Below are 20,282 nucleotides of genomic sequence, written 5' to 3' on the forward strand. Positions count from 1 at the left end.
TGGAAACGTTTGATCTCCACTTTTTTAACAGTCATTTGGCGGTTTGGTATATTGATACTTTATGTCCAGCGGGAGATAACTACACGTGCTGGCTACATGGATAGACCAAAATCGTAACCGGTGTTGTAATTTAATATCTCGTTTGTACAGTTTAATGATTGTTTCTCCGCGTCGTTATATTTTGCCTTTTAGACTGATGTGATTTACAGCTTAAGTAGGAGCAGTTCAATCTGAGGCTTTATATTTATCCCTTTAGCTAGTGAAGCTCCTGAATGAAACAATCCTCCAAAGCTCCTCCAAAGATTCTCACAGTAACCTTATTTAAAGACATCATAATATCACTTATCATACATGAGATTCAAAACTAAGATGTGGGATGTGACGTAAATGCTTTGATTTGAAACATCTATTTGTCTGTCCGTCCATTAATAAATTTCACTTACTATTTACTGACCTTTGATCATGCCAGTTTGATTATTATAGTTTTATAGTTTGATTTGGTGCCTTATTTTATGAGACATGGAATAAAGCAAAAGGAAAAACTGGACAAAGCAGTCTAAAACACACTGCAGTAACTGTAGAAATACACATGCAGGCTTCTCAAGAATAAACAGGTTACTTCAAAGGGAGAAGGGATGTTTCACAGACGGTGGCAATTGGGGTGAATGGATACTCCACTCGCTTGAGTTTTCCTAACAGTGCATCAATTTAGAGCCATCGAGAGCATCTCTGTTTGTACAGTAAGTTCCCCTAACAGCCAGATGCCGATATTGTTTTTCAGCTGTCCCGCTTTAAGTTTGCTGAACGCTATAAAAGTGCTTTTAAATGAGGAAATTAGCCTGCGTTAAACGATCCTGTTTAGGCCTCGCAGGTTTTCTTTCAGATCCATACCCGCTCTGCCCGCATCTCGAATCACTGTCAGATGTGAGTTGCCTTCATATCCAAGAACGAAAAGCGTAGAGCGACGTACAGCGAAGCCCGCAGTTTGCGCACAAAGGGGCTCTTCAACCCATTTCACAATTTGTTTGAGCTTTGTGGTCTGAAACCCCAGATGACAATAATTAGGGTACTTAGCTGTTCAAAGTTTATCAACCGTAGATAAGCATTGATGTAGCTGAAGAATGCGTCGGCCGATAGCACCGTGCAGTTTGGATTCATTCGACCAGAACCCTGGGTTAGATAACAGCTTTTTAGGCTTAAGAAAACAAAGACACAGTAATTCTTAAATAACGTTGTAAAAGTTGGGAAGTCTGTGCTGCAAAATGGCTCTCTGTGGAGAGTTGGAATGCAACAGGCACTGAGAAATTTCACACAGTTGTACCTCTGGGGCCATATCTTTGTCATGAACAGTTACAGTAGAATGAAGCACTTGAATTGGTCTCATGCAAAAAAAAAAAAAGAAAAGAAAGTTAACAAGTTCAAGCTAGACTGTATTTCTTACCTCATCTAAGCACAAGTAATGGATTCAGTGAAGAGTGGTCTGTGTGCGGTACATTTAGGAGGCCCTGCAGGTTTTAGATGGTGATTGCCGTCTGGTTGGTAAGCTTTGAACAACAGACACTCTTGACATATGTCCAGCAAAGTTTCCCCCAGAAAACCTGCTGTGGTAGGAGCAGAGATCTGTAAGTAGGCATCATAATTTGGAAATAATACCAACAGGCAGGTACAGGGAAGAACAACTGCTGCGCACCCTCTCGTGCCCATTTCAGTGCACCAGCTACAGACCTAGCTTCATTTGTCTATTTTGCCAACGTTAGTGGTGTATAAAAACCTTATTTCAATTAAAGAAATGATGCTTAGCCTTGTGGGGTGGAAAGCTAAGCGTGGTGGCCCGCCAGGTTTATAATACACTGGAGGAAAATCCTTGTCTCTGCTCAGATGACAATGTTTTTTTTTTTGTTTGTTTGTTTTAATGAACATTTCGTCTCTGATGTCACACCATTATTAGTAGAGTTACCCCAATAAATTGGCCCCAATTTCCTTAATTTTGGGAGACCAGTGATTGGTCGACACTTTTCGCTCTGCCAATAGAGAGGGCTGAGTGACAGAACCGGCTACCAGGTCACATCAGCATTTGTGTGCGGTTAACCCACCCTGCTGTTGCCTATGCGTAGTTCCCACAAGTCTGAACTCGAAGTAATATCATATTTTCCTGCAAAACACAGATGAACAGATTTTAGTCTCAAGACTTCAAGACCAAAAAACAGTATATTGACACTCTTGACCAATGTGCAGGAGAAAAACACATTAACAAAATCGCTGCTATCAGGATCGATCCATATCAGACAGAGAACATGGCTTGTTTATTTTTGACCTAGCAACTCCATAGCAACTGTCATGATGGTTAACTACAGATACCTACCAAAATGGCTGTCAGCTAGAATGTTTCTGGAAGTGTTACGTCACATGAGAAGTCAAAACCAAATCCTGAAACTAATTGAAAAGGTGCTTCAACCAAGTGTTAAGTGTGCACACTTGTGTTTTTTATATGTATTTTTTCCTTTAACATAGTTTTGAATTATAAAAATGTATATATTTAGCCATTTTTTAAAATTTAATTAAATTTTTTTATTAAATTGCTCATTTTTACTGCATCGTAAAACGTGGATTTTAACAGAGCTGGGTACGCTTTCTGAGGTCAGGCCTGTCACAATAACAAATTTTGCTGGACAATAAATTGTCCCAGTAGTTATTGCGATAAAGAGTAATATTCTTGTCTTGAGACCTTTTTCAAATAATATAATAATGGTATAATAATGCAAGAACACTTTGCCAAAGATCAATAAACTTTAAGTTCTAATAAACATTTAACACAGGAACTGGAAGACATTGTAAATATCCCAAATTAATAAACAAAATAAAATCAAAACAAATGAAATTAATTATGAAGCCTCTGTAAACGAAATGTTCTTTTGTAAAAAGAGCTTGTCGAGACCAAAGCACCAGACTGAAAACTTTTGCCATCCAGACTTTGGTAGAAAGCGAGAAAAAACAGTAAGACATGCAAATGGAAATTATTGTCCCAATATATCATGCAACTAGGAGATCTATTGTTTATTGCGACAGGCCTACCAGAAATTAGGATTTCTGTCCATTAGAGGAAACATTCGGCTTTCAAGTGTTGACGTCCCCGCGGAACATTTTCCATCTACATTTTACTTTCTGCCCCGCAGGTTCTCGTGAACGACTTCTTCCTGGTGGCATGCCTGGAGGACTTCATCGAAAACGCCCGACTCTTCATCTTTGAGACATTCTGCAGAATCCACCAGTGCATTAGCATCAGGTTGGTCCCACCACAGTACCCCCGATAAACAACATTGCAGTCTTGCTTCAAGCAGCAGTTTCATGCAGACATTTCTAAGAAGAAAAAAAAAAAAAAAGCGACACCGTTTTGTGGTAATTAGACGTTTGAGGTGGTCTGCGTTGTGATTTGTCATATTTTTCCTGCAGACAAGTGTTTATTGCCCCCACCCCCAACACACACTCAACCATTCTGACCCCACACGTCTCTGGGATTAAAGCTGTTGTGGTTTAACTGCTTCCAGGTCTCATCAGGTTTCTCAGCTGGCTTGACTTTGAAGACCACCTGTCCAATGGCAAACTCAGACCGTTGTTGTTTTTTACCCCCCTACCCCCGGAAAGAGTCAAGGCTTAGACGGCTCCAGACGTTCCCAGCTGCTTCAGTGCCCGGAAACATTTCTAGCTCTTGTTTGTTGGTGTAAATGGAGGTTAAACGGGGGTTCTTCTCGTCTACGGTCTCCGCAATTTTGAAACGGGGGTTTAGTTGCAATGAAATACAGTTGACCTCGGATGCTTCCCCAAAACCAAGAAATGTAGTAATTGCTAATTATAGCATTAGTGGAGAGAAAAGTAAAAAAAGATTGTTTTTAATTGTCTGCAATTAGGAGAGATTATAGGATTTGGCTGCCACCTTACATTGGATCTGGAAGCTGACTTGGGATAAAGACGGCATTCACCCGTCTTAGAAACGAGTCCTAATCTATATAAGGGAATTCAGTCTCGTATCGCACGGTTGTCCTGTAGTTATGTTGGGTTTAATCCTGCTCCTTGGATGGTTGAATTGACTGCGTTTCTTAGGAACGGGCCTCCCAGACATGTAATTAACGCTAAAGATTTCAAAGGAAGGGTCTGCGTTTTTGTACACGCCGCGCAAACAAACAAAACAAAGAGGGGAGTTGATTACTTCCCCACACCCATCGCCCCACATAAAGATGATGCCATCGACTGCCGCGTCGAGCCTCGGAGGTCTGCTGTCAAGGTTGAACCGTGGAACATGATCGGGGCCCGTCTAAATCTCCAGTTGCAGATCGTCTGGAATTGATTAGGAGCCCTGGTTCTTTTTTGGCAGACTTACTGCAATTGGATCCATTTTCTTGTTAAGGCCCACAAAGGTTAGTGGTAACGCTGGAAGAGGAAGTCAAACAGCGATTCGCTTCGGCGTCCTCGGCTCTCCTCTTGTTGAAGTTTTCGACGCGGGAAACACAAATTAGGGGTTGTTGGAGGGAGTTCCGTGTTTACTTGCCGGGTGTTATGACGATGAGACGGGGGCGGGGGGGGACTACTTATTTTCTGACAGACGGTGGGATTGGCCAAGTCATTAGTTCTCTTCCCGCTGCATCCAAGCGTTGATTTTAATGAATTTGTTGCCCCCCACACTCCCCACTTAATGAGGCGGTTTTTACAGCTGTTGGCTATGATGGTTTCACAGATACTGTGCCCACAGCTTGGACTCCCTCCCTCATTCCCCCCCCAAAAACCCCAACTACACCAGACATTGGCACGATGAAGTTGTTTTATGCAATAAAGGCTTATGTGAAGCATTCTTCAGTCAGATAAAATATATTGTGTCTAGACTTTTCGCTGTCCAAGGTGTATGTTTTCAATTTAGCCTTGTTTTCCTGCTTTATTTCCGTCGTCTTCCCATGAACGTTTGAGTGGCAAGACTCTCTCTCGACCTCAGAGTGCTCACTTGTCTTGTGAGATTTTGAAGAAAAGCTTGAGATGTGATTATTTGGGGGTGAGAGGGGGGTAGGGGTGGGGAGGCTTCCCCACTCCATCTACTATTTGTACACAACAGCTCACTTGTAGTTTGAAGGATTTTCTTTTTTTTTCTTTTGGCTGTTTTGGACGGAAACCCGGAGATCTTTTCCACCTCACAATTGAGTCATTAAAAGACCACACAATCATTTTGTTTTTTTGTTGGGGTTTTTTTTGTTTCCCCTTCATCCCCCCCAAAAAAACTAAACAAAAAAATAATAATTTTGTCCCAACCCCACCTATCATGTGTTGCTGTTTAACAATGCATGTGTTTTTGGAGCAGTTATGTTGAGGAGGGAGCCACTTTGGTGAAGGATCCCCCCGCCACCATCACCACCACCACCCATCCTCTCTAACAGAGTTAGACCCCAATCTTGACCCCTCTCCTCAAGTGTGAGGGGGTATTAAGAGCCACAGGAGTCCCACCCAGCCTGAAGTGGAAGGCTCAGGAGCCAGAGAGCATGAGGGGTCGAAGTGAAATTGATCTCTGCACCCCAGGGAACAAGATCATGGTTACGTAAAATAAAACCAGCCACGGAGGCTTTCGACTCGACTCATCGGCCAAAGGATGTCGATAGCGTCGGTTCTGGAGATCCCACCCAATCCTTGTTTCTTCTCTTTCTTTGAAAACTTACGATTTTTTTCCCCCTGCTTAAGTGGGGTTGCTAACTGAGACAAAAAGTGAAGAACCTCTGATCTGATGTACAAATGTGCTTCCGGGGAGGAAAACATTGCCATTCTTGATTTTTATAAATTAGATTAGAGAAGCCTAGACTGATCCGGTGCTCAGCCTGTGGCCCTTTTTTTTGGGGGGGCAGGCAGGGGTTGGTGGTCCTGCGTTATGCTGCACAGAGCTCGTTGACAAGGGTTAGAGCTTAGCTTGAAGTCCCCAGTGAGGAAACCAAACCATGTTTGTTTTGATCAGCACGTCTGACCTGGACTTGACTGACATGTGCCCCCAGTTACTTAAATTATCAAGCAAAACAGCCACACCACGACTCTGCTGCAATCATTTAATCACTGCAGAACTGGAAGAAATGTCAGGGTTCATTCACATCCTCCTCAGGTTACTTTATTCTGGAGAAATAAGATAGAAAGATGTAGTTTTATATATATATATATATATATATATGTCTATCTGTATAGATAGATAGATGTCCCTGTGTCCTCTTATATACAAGACAGATACAGATATAAGATGGATGGGGACAGAATTTTATTTAGATTAATTACATAGATTTTAACTCATCACAGATTTTAACACAATTAATCAACTATCAATTGATCTGTTGCTCTGCATATTTGTCATTCTGCATCTATGGCACTATGTATCTCTATCACTCTACCTGTCTCTATCTATCTTGTCTGTCTGTCTATCCATGTCTAACTCTGTATCTATGGAAAAAAAATGATTCCAGATTCAGATCATATTCCCAATGATGATCCATAGGTGTAATTTAGCCGTCATGACTCATTGTCCCCGTGTCTGACGAGCTGAATTGTAATCAGCTGTTCTGTTTGGCAGACCGAGCGTTCGTGTTTGTGCGGTGCGAGTGACACATCCATCCGTTTCTGTGTCCTTTTCCGTCCTGGTCATGACCCCGTTCTCTCTCACTCACACACACACACACACGTGCCACTCCTTCAGCTCATTACCTGCCCTTCTCGGGGACGCTTCGCCGCAGCAGACGTGTTGAGGCCCGGTCACTCGGGGGGGGAAACCAGATCGTATTTTCCTCATTATGCTGAGGTAATGCCTCTTATTTGTTGTTTACGCCCCGTCCACAGACTGACATCATTTCCCTTCCCTGTTTTCATGTGGTTTTTGCCACCATTTTAGCAACATTCATGGGCCTGAAAGTGGCCTTGAGGTAAGACCGGTCATATTGTAAATTCCAATTCCCAAATAAGATTACTTCCCACTACAAGAATGTCATGAATAAAATCTGTAACGGCGGTGGCGTGAGAAGCGCCCGGGTCTCGGTAGTTTTCAGCCAACGCCGATCAAGTCTCACCGAGTGTGATTTATGGACCAGGAAGTGAATAATTAGCGGAGTAAATTGTTTTTATATATTGGCCTTCGTAACCCTTATTATACAGAGAAAAATTCAACTCATTGTACATTATGGCTTTACAGGTTGGGTGTTTGTGTTTTTTGGAGGGGTTTTTTCTCAAGCTATTTACAGGAGGTCGTCATATTCTCAGCTGTGCTGAAAGTGGTAGAGGATATTTATTGGGCCCCTTATATGAAATGCGGTAGAAGCGGTGGGGAGGGTCAAACGATGAGGGCAGGAAATGTGGAAGAGGGGGTCTAGATGAGGGTATCAAGGGGTTCTAGTTATTAAGAAAGCCACAAGGGAGGCCAGCTGCAGTGGGGGAAAGCTTCAGATCAAAGCGGGCCAGCTCCCCGCTCCTCCTGTCTCTGTGACACATCTACGCGGAGATGTTTGAAAGAGCAAACCGCCGTCCAACCCGGCTTTCTTCCTCCGCGACGGCCGCAGGTCGGAACGGTGAGTCACCGCGCAAGCCGAACGGAGCGCGTTTTGACGCGGACTCAGGTACTGAAGCAACCGAAGGCAACACGCGGGCCAGTCCCAGCACCATTAATGGAGTAATTCCTGCAAGTCTGTAAATCACGCTCCCATTAGTATTGGGCCATTATAGGTTCTCTGGGTGTGCTTTGTGTTAGAAACGTCGCCTGGAGCAAAACAGATTGGAGCAGTCGCTATTTATTTAGCGCTAAACGCACAACATCGATCATGCATGTTGTTACGTTAACTGAAAGATTTTTGGTCCTGTCACACATTTTCTACAATTCAGCTAAAGTGATTGTTTGCCGTTCATGTCTTTGAATTTCTAAAATATGCCTCTTCATTACCAACAAGAAAAACGGTGTCATTATATCTTCAATTTCATGTGTTTTTCATTACTCTGAAATTGTCTGCTTTAAGATACTTGTTGTTGTTTCTGGGATCTGCTTGGACTTTTTCTGAAGGTTCTTGGAGGCTGCTTTAAAGTTGGTTTGAAGCTTTGGTTGTCTTTTACATGTTTTACCATTTTTTAATGCACACTGTAATCCTGCTGAAGATGATAGATTTGTTTCACTAATCGTTAAGAACAGTTATTAAGCTTTGTCCTTTCACAATAAAGCAGCCGGACCCAAATGCATGTTTTTATTATAGTAACCCCAAGACAGAAAAATAGTTACACTATGCCCAGTTGAACTGTATTAATTTAGGGGTTCCCCAGTAAATCGGCTTTGTTTTCTTTAATTTTGATGGATTTTGGATCGTTTGATGCTTACACAAGAAGTTGATCTTATTTACCTGCAAAATCAGCCACTGTCCCATTTTGCTCTGCCATAAAAGAGAACTGACTGACTGACCCGCCCACTGGGTCACATGTGCATCTGGCCGGTTAACAATAGTCGCCAACTTTGTCGCTGTACTTTGTCGCAACTTTTTCAGACAAAAAAAATTGTCGTCCAAATTTGGAATCAGCAGTTCGGGCTTTTTAAAGATTGGTAATCGGCCGGAAAACTGCCGTTGGTGCACTCTGAATACTTGTATATTTCTCTTTATTAAGATATATTATTCTAATTAGATCATTAGACTTCTACTTAGTTTATGAGAAAAATCTGCGGGAGTTGGTAATCAACCAAATCAGAAATTTTATGTATTCACACCAAGATTTACTCCATTATAGACGGAGATCAAGGCAGCTTAGAAAACAGAACAATAATAAAAAGGAGCTCTGCTTGTGCAAATTACTAATATGCTAATATACAAGTGTTTATAGTTCTCTCTGGAGCCTGGAGAAAGGAGTGTTGCAGCCTAATTTTAATGTTTCTGTTAATCTGAAACAGAAGAGGTGTGAAGTTTAGATTTTCAGAACCAACCAAAGTCTTCAAGTTTCAGCACCAAAGCGGCCACTAAACAAATAATTGAGCAACTTTCTGTGATGAAGTGGGAGTGGACAGGTAAGAGGAACCAATCGGCCAGTTGGATGCATACTTAAAATAAAGTTAAGCAACGTCAGACAGCCAGTTACTTATGGAGTTCAGTTAGAAGTGACAGATTAAAAAAAAATCTCAGCAGTGTTGCAAAAACCAAAACATTGGTCCAGTCAGTCAAAACATTGACTGACTGGTTTTCTGTTGAATAAAATGTACATTTATACTGTAGCTTTGACACAATACATACATTAAATTAACCCTTTATGCATTTCAGCAGGAGCTAAATACCATTGTTCCTATAGCATGTAGTGACAGGCATTTAAAACCTTCAAACGTAACAACCATTCAAAGTCTTAAAAGCATTGATATATTGGAGATTTTGACCCTCAGTGCTGTGAAAAATACTTTTTTTTTTGACAAGATCTAAAATACGTCACACATTTGGATGCAGTTAAAGTAGGTGAAAGGTCAAATCTGACGCTACGCTGATCAAAATAGGTGAGAGACAGATTTATGACAGATCTGTCCACCTCTGCATATGCGTAGTTATCAATCGTCACCCCACTGTTGGCAACATCACAGCTTTTTCAGACAAAAAAATTCTGTATTGGCCAGAATTGGTATGTCAGGCTTTGTAAAGATCAATGAAGGGCCAGAAAACCACGTTCTGTGCATCTTCACCACATCGTGTGCATATGTGAGGTCATACACTCATTGTTGCTGTAAAACTAATTACCCTTTGGGACAAGAATAAAGATCTGATAGAACGAGTGTTATTGTTCAATCTTTGAACAACAGTATCACATGATACATTGGAGTTCTCTGGTAGAGAGGAGTTTAGATAGGACTTAAGAAACCAACCCGAGCTGACCCAACCCCATAGGGATTGTGTCTGAGTTCGACCCAACCCGACTAATTGACTTTAATTACCTACATACCATTTTCATTAAGATTTCACTGCTTTTGCTTTTAGACCTTAATTTGAGTACGCAGTCTGCTGTTTATAGCTTTTGTTTCATGTCTTCGAGCTTCATTTAGTCGCTTGTAACTGCAGGATGAGTCAAGACCAAATTGTCTGGGATGTGATTGATAGGAACGGAACAGGGCGGTCTACTGAACATCTGCACCTTTTTTTTATTTATTTTTTTGTCTTTCCTCAACAGGTTACGCCAGCTACTCCTATATTTAGACTTTAATAATTCGGTTGACTCAACTTTTATGTTGCGCATTCTCATTTGACTGTCTCTGTGCTGGATGAATTCTAAGCCTGTTAAACGTTTCACAGAAGCCCAAGACCGACCCGACCCGACTTTCAGGGCGTAAATCTAAACTCTGCAGTCCACGAGATTCCGATCCATTTGACTTTTATTTTGTTGTTGCTCAGATTAAGTTGGAGCTCCTCACCTCCCTGTCCGTTTCTTTAACAGCATGCTGGCCGACAAGCTGAACATGTCTCCCGAGGAGGCCGAGAGATGGATCGTCAACCTCATCCGCAACGCCAGGCTGGACGCCAAGATCGACTCCAAACTGGTGAGACTTCCTGTCCTTCTGTTTGGCTTCCATGCTTAATACATTCGCTTTCTGGATTTTTTATATATTTTTTTTTTTAAACTTTGAATGATGTGCCCTTGTGAGGTTATATAGAAAACATCTGTGCTCAAAGCCTTTTTTACGATATCGCGGTATACACATCACAAAGGCTCTCTGTTATTATCGGAACAAACTCCAGCAGTCCTGTAGACGTGCGTACAGTGGAAACGAACACTAAAAACTCTGTGTTTGAATTGTTTTTCAGTGCGTTGTGTAATTTGGGCCAATCTTTTTTCTTTTTTTCTTATTATTTTGTGTGTCAGGGTCATGTTGTCATGGGGAACAACGCCATATCGCCTTACCAGCAGGTGATTGAGAAAACCAAGAGCCTCTCGTTCCGCAGCCAAATGTTGGTTATGAACATTGAGAAGAAGCAGGCCGCCAGCAACAGAAACGAGGTGAGTAATGCTCACACCAACACCGCACAAAGCACTCCCTTCCAGCCCGTCGCTGCAGGGCTCCCATAACTCCCATCAACCGGTCAGCTCCAAGGTCAGCGTGAACCTTCAAAGTGCCTCGTAGGAACACGGCGAAAGAATGTCGATGAAACGAGCGTCAACACAAAGCTCTCCTTAGACGGAGTAGGCTTATAAGAGCTTTTATCCTTCCATGTCTCTTCAGAGGCTTAATGACAAAGTAGAGTCCAAGCGGCCATAAAACGAGGCCCGAGCGGCGTGACTCAGCTCGGCAACGTAAATAAGGAGGACACTCTCGCCGGCGTTTGGTGAACGTTACTCAAAGTGCGGCGTTCCCAGCTCTTAAGACCCTCTGCAGATACCTGGCGTAGGGTCTGTAAATCCCTTTTAAGTCTGATTGATTTTGACACTCTTTTTATGCGTACCAGCTTGCAAATACTCTGGATTCTCTGCATTTCAGAATAATGGTCATGCTTTGCTTCCTATAACACTTCCTGTAGATTTAAGTCGCTTCAACCACCAATTGTACAATAATTATGTGCCATTTGCACATTTTTTGCATTTTAAAAGGGCAGAATTCTTTAAACTAGGTTTTTTGTAAAGCTTAACCTCATGTTACAATGTTGTTCCCTCACAAAAAATATGTCTGGAGTGTTATCTTGGTTCCTTCATGTATAATTGAGAAATTCTTTAATCTCCCATGGCAACCATTCAGCTGTGCAAGACGCCTGGGTGGACCTAGCTCCGCCTTCGAGGTGCAACTCCTCCTCAGAATTGCAGTTTCCAAGCTCCGTGCTTCAAACTCACAGAGCAGCTCTCCCTCCGCGACTCCCCCATTCGGCTCATTCAGACTAGCCAGCAGCAATTAGCAAACACCAGCAGCACATCTGCTGAACTCATTATATGAGCTACTTCTCTATTAACTCTGTTTTAAAATCATAAAAGGGTTGATAGAGGAGCCATGTTGTGATGATTTCCTGATGGCGGCATTTCAGAAAGAGTAAGAGCTTCTTAACCATGTGGCTGGAAAATACACAATACTGCCCCTTTTTAGAAAAAACAAAAAAAATCTGTTGCTCTTATAGTACTTTCAACTTGACAACCACTGTAACCAAAGTTAACCAAAATCTCTCCCATGAGCCCTGGATTCCTGCAGCTCCTCCAGAGTTAATGTGACTTTCTCGGCTGCTTTTTGTAACAAAAACCTTTGCCAGTCAGTTTGACCTCCATTAAATGGACCAGACTGGTTCCGTCTTTTACCCGACAGTTATGTTACCGCTGAAAGCTCCTTGCTTACTCTCCTGTCTATTGTTTGAACATCCGCAGCTGGAGCGGAGCCACAAAAACGGTCTAGTTAAAAACCGGCCCGCCTCATTAGGAATTTTTCTAATTAGACGAAAGAGGCTGCAAACAACTTGCAGAGCACCACTCCATCCTGCTGTCCTCGACTCTACAAATCACTTACATTTAGGGAACATTTACTGCCTGCCATCTGGGCCGACTGCTTCGGGTCGCTGTCAGCCACCCAGCACTCACCAGCAGAACACACACACACACACGCTGACATTTCCCGACAAGCATTTTTAACTGCCTGCACATGTATTTTGCTTTTTCTCATTTCCCCACATTCAGCACCAAAACGTTTGGTTTTGATCAACCCCAGTTACCTGCAAAAAAAAAAAAAAAAAAAAGTCTAATTTCATGTTGTTGTTTTTTTCTTCTTTCTTTTTTTCTCCCCAGACACCAAACTGGGCCGGCCAGGAAGGCGGATTTTAACTACCTGGTGACGATGGATCACACTCATCTATCAAAAAAAGGAAAATGAAATTTAAAAAAACAACAACCAAAATCGCTGTACTTTTTTATGCTCTCGGTTCGAGTCATCACCAGCTCAATAAAAGTGACCAGTGAAACCGTTTTCACTTCGTGATTGCCTTATTTCTGGACTCCGCGAGCAGCCACTGAGGTTGAAGTGGTCGGTCTGCCTTTACTTATTTATTTTTTTTATGCTTTTTGTATCAGTAATACTTGATGAAGTTTTAATGTGCACACCGAGCGGGTCGGTCGGGCGCGTGCGATGCGCCTCATGAGTGCACAGCGATGATGAACGGCTGTTTAGTCTGTGGGGTTTTATGGTGTTTTTAGCGGCACCGCTTCTTCGCTGGTGGGGGTGCAAACCGAGGCCGTGTACGGCTGGCCACGGTCACACACTCTGCCAGTCAACCTGTCCATCTGAGGACGCCAGGGAGCCATAAAGCACCATTAGCCAGACGGACACCATCGTTTTAATGTCCTGTCCCACCCCCGCTGCTCTTTCCCTCTGCTTTTAACCTTCTCATAACTCAGTTCTCTTGCTGCTCCCCCCCTCCACCCCTTTACTCCTTCCTACTTTATTGCACTTGCTTGCAAACAGCTTGTTACTCCTACTTATGGCTTTAATTTTCTCCTTATGTGTAATTTAACAACTAAACAAGGATTTTTTATGTCAAATACACCTGTTGTTTAGGGTTAAATCAAATGTCAGCAGAGGGTAGCGTGTCTTGCATCACCTGTGTGTGTGTGTGTGTGTGTGTGGGCGTGTGCGTGTGCGTGTGTCTGCGTGCTTCACCCACGAACGGATTCCTTAACAGATGTATAACTTTGTTCCGTCCAGAGGAGACGGAGGACAGACCAATAATTGGTGCTTTGCTCCTTTTATTTTGGACCATAATGCGTCACAGACTCGCCGGATTGATAAACATAACTGCACTGTGGACTAAAGAATAATACCTGCTCCTTCTACCATTTTTCTCTCCCCCCACCACCAAAAAAAAAAAAAAAAACTTGCTATATTTATTTTAGCTAGTTTATTCAATCTGAAACATAAGATAATAATTTTTACATTTGATTTTTCTCGGAATTCCTTTTATTGTAACCCGTTTAATCAGACGGTTACAATATTAAATCGGATGGTTTCACACGCACAAATGGATGGTTTTTGGATAATAATGGAAATGGAATATTGGGAAAGCTTTTCTTCAAACTGTAAATCCTGTTCTTAACTTCTGCATGGAGGAGCTGTCATCTGCAGAGCGTTAGCTGCTGCTGCTGCTGCGATAATAAAAACCGAGAGACGTAACGAGACATCGCCGGATCATAATTGGCGGATTGGTCGACCCCGACCGATGACAATCTGGACGGAAACTCTAAAAATCGGATCTTTTTCTGATCAGTGGACGCACCGTACCAAAGTGTCCAGACCACTTCGAATAAATTAAGAGTATTATTGAAAAGCTGATTTATTTCAGGAGTTTTATCACTAAGTGGAAGACGTTATATAGATTAATTACACACAGGTGGATGTTTGGAAGTCTTTATTTCTGTTAATTAGACAGTTTGAATATTAAATCAGAACAATACAAACATTTTAATTACAGAAATGATCCTTACTCAAGACTTTTAACTCCTAAGGACGGTCAATTTTCAAAAGGTAAATGAAGCAAAATAAACTGTAGTAAAATAAACATTTTACACAAAATTCAAAGATCTTGATTTGACAGTGAAAACCTCACCCTAACTTTGTATCATTCTTGAATTGAAATAACTCGGCGGCGTTTTGGACACCTCAACTCAAATTTGTTAGGATTAATCCCAAAATATTTCCACACCAATTTACAAGAAACACTTTAAAATAAAGACTATCTTAAACTCAGGCACATTAGTGAAATTTGGTCTCCTGAGATAGTACCAGATGAGCTAGCCCGCTGGTACACGGTTAATATCCCAAATCCCACAATGCTTTGCTGGTGTGTCAGCATATTAATCAGGAACGACGAGCCATAATAATTTGACACTTATGGCCAGCATTTCATGCTACTATCTGTCTCATCGGGGTATAATGACCAACAAAATTTTTACTCAACAGGTTTTGTTGCTAGGGAACCAAAGAGGAAGTGAACCAACTGATGCCACACTATCTTTGTGAGGTTGAGCGCTGATTTACTCTCTGCCTACATCCCCCAGAATGCTGTGCTGTTGTAGCTCGGAGTTCAGTGATATTATTAAATAATCTGTCAGACATATTATGTGTTGATATTGATCATGTCTATCTCGATATCGATAGCGAATTATTGTTCAGCCCTAGCGACACCCCAGAGACTGGGCTGTTAAAAAGTATCAATTATATTCTTGAAATGCCTCACTAATAAGTTGGCAGTTTTCTTGTTTTTTTTTTTTTGTTTTTTTGTTTTGGTAGAATTTCTCTTTCCTTCATTCCATCTGTTTTTTTTTTTTTTTTTTTTTTAGACTTCTATCAAATGACCTTCACCAGCAGATAAACATCAGCTTTCTAGCTGAACCCTGGTCTCCATTGTGATTATCTTCGTACATATATGGACCGCAATGGTTTATCTTTATTTTAAAATGTCATGTTGGGTTATTTCTGAATCGTTGACATTTCAGAGATTCTGACTCTTACGATGCCAACAGTTTTTTTATTTTTTTTGTTTGTTTGTTTTTTTCCCCCCTTCTTCTTCAAGAAAACTATGACAAAACCCACAATGAAAGAAAGCCGTCCAGCCCGGATCCCCGGTGAGTCGAGTGCACGCGCCGCTCTCCCTTCATTGCTGTTATGGCACCGAGGGCGCCGGGCCAGACCAGCCAAATGCTGACGTCACCTCCACTTGTGTGCACTGCAACAAGCGATGAGGTTGGAGGGGGGCGAGAGGGCAGAATGACTGGGTTACCGGCCCCGTTTCTCCGTGACACATCATGAGAATGAACGTGCCAGAGGGCCTAAATTATCACATTCACCTTAACCGTGCACCCTCGCATGTTGTTGTAGAGAACAATCCAAACCAGCAGCGCAGCCTGCGGCTGCAACAGCCGCGCTGACCGCGGTGTCTGTCACTGCTCTCTGGACAGACAAATAAACAAAAGCCGGCACAAAGGTCACCAAAGGTTTCCGAAACTCCTTTTTTTATTTTTTAAACAAAGATCTTCCCCTCAGAGTAGATTTTACAACCAGAGGATTTTATTTTCCTCCTTCTTCTTCTCTGGTTTTTGCCGTTTAAACTGAAAAAAACAAAAAAACAAAAACACCCTGCAAATGAAAGCTAGGGGGCCTTTCGTCGTGTCTCCGTGTCTTCTGTGTTGAGAACGTTCTTTTCTTGCCCACGCACTGGCAGAGTCTCTCACTTGGACGACGTCGCTTTCGCATAAAAATAATTTCCTCAAATAAATAAAAGATTAAGTGCCACACCTAGTGGCTGAAAGGAGTAGAGCAGTGGTTTGCTCTCGTTCCAAGAGGGATGAAGTTGAGAACATTGCCACAAATGTCCACTTGTTAACAACCTCTGCAGCGTCAATTAGTCACAACGCGGTTTTATTTGGAGTTTAGTTTGTTTGTTTGTTTGTTTTCCCTCATATGCCTCCAGGGTTGGAGTGTCTTTCTGATAAGGTGAAGGAGAGGATGACCACATTCGTATCTTTAAATTTGTTGGAATATTTAGTGCAGCTGCACCTTTGTGTCTTTGTAAATCAATGATTTTCTTTTAAATGTGTTTTTGCTGCTTAGATAAACAGTCTGCTGGGTCCGGTTGCCTTATGGTTTCAAGACATATTTGCTCCACGAAAGGCAGAGAATAGCTCTTTTTTCTCCCTCTCTCTCCGTGTTATATCATTCAACTTGATGAATTAATGACATAGAGGAAACTCAAAGCAATGCAGAGGCAATCCAAGAATTTGTAGGGCCATAATCGGAATGGGGTTTCGGGGGCCCATTTTTAAATGAAAAATGATTTTTAAAATTATTATTAAACAAATGAGAATTAAATAAATCTTATATAACAGAAGAAGTGTGAGGAGATGCGTCAAAATGTTCTTAAAAACATCTTAACGCGGATAAGGAAAGATATTTAACTGTCCTGATTTGTTTTCTTTTTTTCCAAAGAATTTTAATCTCTGATCCCACCCAAAACAGATTTGTGACCCTGTTTGTGTAGTGAGCACACAATGACTTCAGAAATGAAAAGTCAAATTTCACCGTTACTTTATCAGAGAATGAGCGACGTATTTCAATATGAATTGAAAATTCACTGATATAGAAGAGTCATTTCTCTAAGCCGGAGCTGCAGTTCATGTAAAATCTGCCTCCAGATGTACAAAAGTTAATGCTGATAAGTTGAGTGACAATTTGATTGTAAGTGAAAAAGACATTTCAGTTCGTTGTTGTTTTATAGATAAGTATGAAATGAGTGCTCATAAAAAAGTTAGAAATCTTAAGTGTAATTTGACCAGATCATATCCACTTGAGCTAACTGACTCTTGTGGCCCCTGATAATAGATGTCGCTTACACAAGTCAGACCACAGTGCTTACAGTAGGTTAGGAGTAAATTCATGCATTGACTTATATGCGCAGCTTGAAATGTCCTGAAGCAGAAAGTTGCGGCTTGTTCCTGAAAAGGTCCAGTACAAGACAACCAAAAGCGTTTTACGTTAGCATAATGCAATACGCTAATGTAGGAGATGCATTATCAGTTGGTGTAACAATTGGTGGGTGATGTCCTTAAAGTAATGGTTTTGCTGTTTTGGAGTGAAGTTGTTCATTTTATTAGAAGAAAAACAATGTTATATCAGAGAATTTGTAGAAAAGAGCGCTAAAAAGCTAGCATCTAATCAGACCTGCTGCACTTATAGGCTAATTTCAGATTTTTCTAATCGCTCGTGAAGACATCATATTGCACTGGATAGGAATGTGATTTTATGTTTAAATAGTTCGATCCTCTTAGGATTTGATTACTACTTTCTGTTTTCTTTTTCTTTTCTTTTTTTTTCTTTCTTATTGCAAATCACAGCAACAAATTACAAAATAATAAAAAAAAAGAATAAATAAAAATTTTTATTTGACAAAATGGGCTCCCCGGAAATCCCATTCTGATTTGGGCCCTACAAATTCTTGGATCACCTCTGCATGGGTTTGAAAAGTCATAAAATTAGCAGCCAGTGAAAAACAAGAATAGCATAGGAACCACCCCCCCCCTAACGTCTTCCAACTTTTCACGCTCACTAGGACCCTGAGGCAACCTCGAACCGGGCAAGTGTGGCTGGCTGTATGGATGGGTGGATGGATGGTTGGGTGAGTGGGTGGGTGGTTTTGGGGGGTTAGCGGAGGAGCTGATGAACAAGATACCCTCCTCAACATTTTAAATAAGAAGCTGGAAGCTGGAAATTTCCGCACGTGACAGCGACGCAACGGCTTGGCTATATGAGGAAAACCGGCGGAGAGCATCAGGACCATTCAGCCACACATCAGGGCGCACGACGCACACTCACCGCCGTCTCCAACTCCCAAGACATTCTTTTCTTTTCTTTTCTTTTCTTTTCTTTCTTTTTTTCGTTTTCTTTTTTCTTTCAAAGCGAAGACGGGCACGCCGCGAGCAGGGCAGACCCAAACCGGCCGGGAAACTCAGGTTAAAGCGAGCGCAAGACCCAAAGAGAGAGCTGGAGGAAAAAAAAAAGAAAGAGAGAGAGAGAGAGAGAGAAGGACCAGCCCTCCCTCCCAATTCACCTCCTTTTTCTTCATCCCTCCTTCTCGGACCTCCACTCTCCAGACGCGAGTTCCTCACAGTCAGAGAGAGGGATGCTGCGTGTTGCTCAGCCGCACTTGCACTCAGACGGAACCTAGAAGCGGAATTACGCTTCATCTTTTTCTTTTTCTTGAGAAGTGAAGTGGCGGTGATTCTGGCTGCTGTTGCGCACCGTTTCGTGTTCAGTTTTTAGGGGGGGCAGAATCTGGACATTAACACACAGAAGAATCTCCGCTTTCATCTTCCACGATCACAAGAAGGTGTTGATTTCGTTACTCTCTTATCACACCTTTGTTTCCTCCCCCCCTCCCCTTTCTTTCTCCAGCACGAATACTTCTTTTTTTTTTTTTTTTATCATTATTAACTTAAGAATCGTCAGCGTGCTTAAAAAAAAATGCTTCCAGCCGAAGACGTGTTGCCATGTCGCGTCTCTGACGTTTGACACATTTTTACGGATCCGCTAATAAAAAAGAAAAGAAAAAAGAAACTGGAGAAATTGGACCAAACAAAAAACAAACAAACAAAAAAAACCCAAAAACAGCAAAGTCAGAGAAGTTCTCTTAAGCCGCGACTGGTGCGCTTTTTCTTCTTCTTTTTCTGCTCCTTTTCTCTCCTTTTTTTTTCTTTTTATTGGAGTCCGAGCAAACCAGACCGACCGTCCAGATGCAGTTTCGACTCTTCTCATTTGCCCTGATCGTCTTGAACTGTATGGAGTACAGCAACTGTCAGGCGCCGTCGCACCGCTGGAGGAGAAACAAGAGAGGTAACCCAGAGTTCAAACCTCGTGTGTTTTCAGATCTGCATCCGGGAGACGTGACACTTTAACAGACTGTTATTGTGCCTTAGATGACTGAACGTGTTAATATTCTCTTTCGTAGCCAGCCTAATTTAGAGGTACGGTGTGCGTAAAGTGAGCAGGAGACAAATAATAATAATAATAATAATAATAATAATAATAATAATAATAATAATAATAATAATAATAAATTAAATTAAATAAGAGAGAGAAACCTCCAATATGTGAGGTGAGAGCAGCCGATCCAGAACTCTCCAGAAATTCTCTCTTCCGGGAAAACAGCATACTTTCAGAATTTCGTTAAACGTGGAAAAGAGAAAGAGACAGAGAGAGAGAAGGAGGGGAGGACATTTGTGAAATATTTTTGTCTCTCAAACACTTTATATTAGGACCAATTATTGGTGCGTAAAATACGCGCAGGATGACGCGCTCTCTGAAACGATTTATCACTTCAAAAACACAACCCACCCCCGCCCCCCATCCCCTCCAGTTTCCTCCATTTCATTTTTCATCATCGTGCATTTGCTTGTTCCCGTAGTTAAATATGCTGCTGATCGGGCACGTCCGAGATAAACTGGGGTGCCTACAGGATCCCAAATCCAAGACTTCTGAACCGCACATCTCTCCATCCATCCATCCATTCACCCATCCATCCAGCCAGCCTCCCGCTCTCCTTCCCCTAAGCTGGTTTTAATTGATCTCATAACCACTTTGAACAGTTGGTCGGAAACCTGCATAACAATCGCTCAGCGGAGGCGCTGGAGTCGAGCCGGGGGGATCAGCCCCTCTGTAAACACCAGCCTTTTGGTGTGAATGAATGAGGAGACAGTCGGATTAGGGAAAAGTAACCCCCCCTCTCACCAACCTTCCTCTCCCTTTTCCTTCTACCTCACTCACCCCG

General features: G+C 42.0%; 2 protein-coding genes across 3 annotated transcripts in view; both read left to right on the forward strand.

Moving 5' to 3' along the window:
• Positions 1-12,827, forward strand: part of eif3ea (eukaryotic translation initiation factor 3, subunit E, a) — a 31,303-nt gene extending 18,476 nt beyond the window's left edge. The window contains exons 10-13 of the mRNA XM_044118194.1: positions 3,174-3,283; positions 10,441-10,543; positions 10,867-11,001; positions 12,760-12,827. Of these exons, the coding sequence (XP_043974129.1) occupies positions 3,174-3,283; positions 10,441-10,543; positions 10,867-11,001; positions 12,760-12,795 (384 nt within the window). The 3' untranslated portion in view covers positions 12,796-12,827. The remainder of the gene's footprint in view (positions 1-3,173; positions 3,284-10,440; positions 10,544-10,866; positions 11,002-12,759) is intronic.
• A 5,352-nt stretch (positions 12,828-18,179) lies between these two features.
• The window catches only part of rspo2 (R-spondin 2), a 72,333-nt gene continuing 70,230 nt past the window's right edge, over positions 18,180-20,282 (forward strand). For both annotated transcript variants that reach the window (XM_044118196.1, XM_044118195.1), the window contains exon 1: positions 18,180-19,348. In XM_044118196.1, coding sequence (XP_043974131.1) covers positions 19,249-19,348 — 100 coding nt within the window. In that variant the 5' untranslated portion in view covers positions 18,180-19,248. The remainder of the gene's footprint in view (positions 19,349-20,282) is intronic.

This window comes from Gambusia affinis, linkage group LG05 (assembly GCF_019740435.1).
Source record: "Gambusia affinis linkage group LG05, SWU_Gaff_1.0, whole genome shotgun sequence".
NCBI classification, from domain to species: Eukaryota; Metazoa; Chordata; class Actinopteri; order Cyprinodontiformes; family Poeciliidae; genus Gambusia; species Gambusia affinis.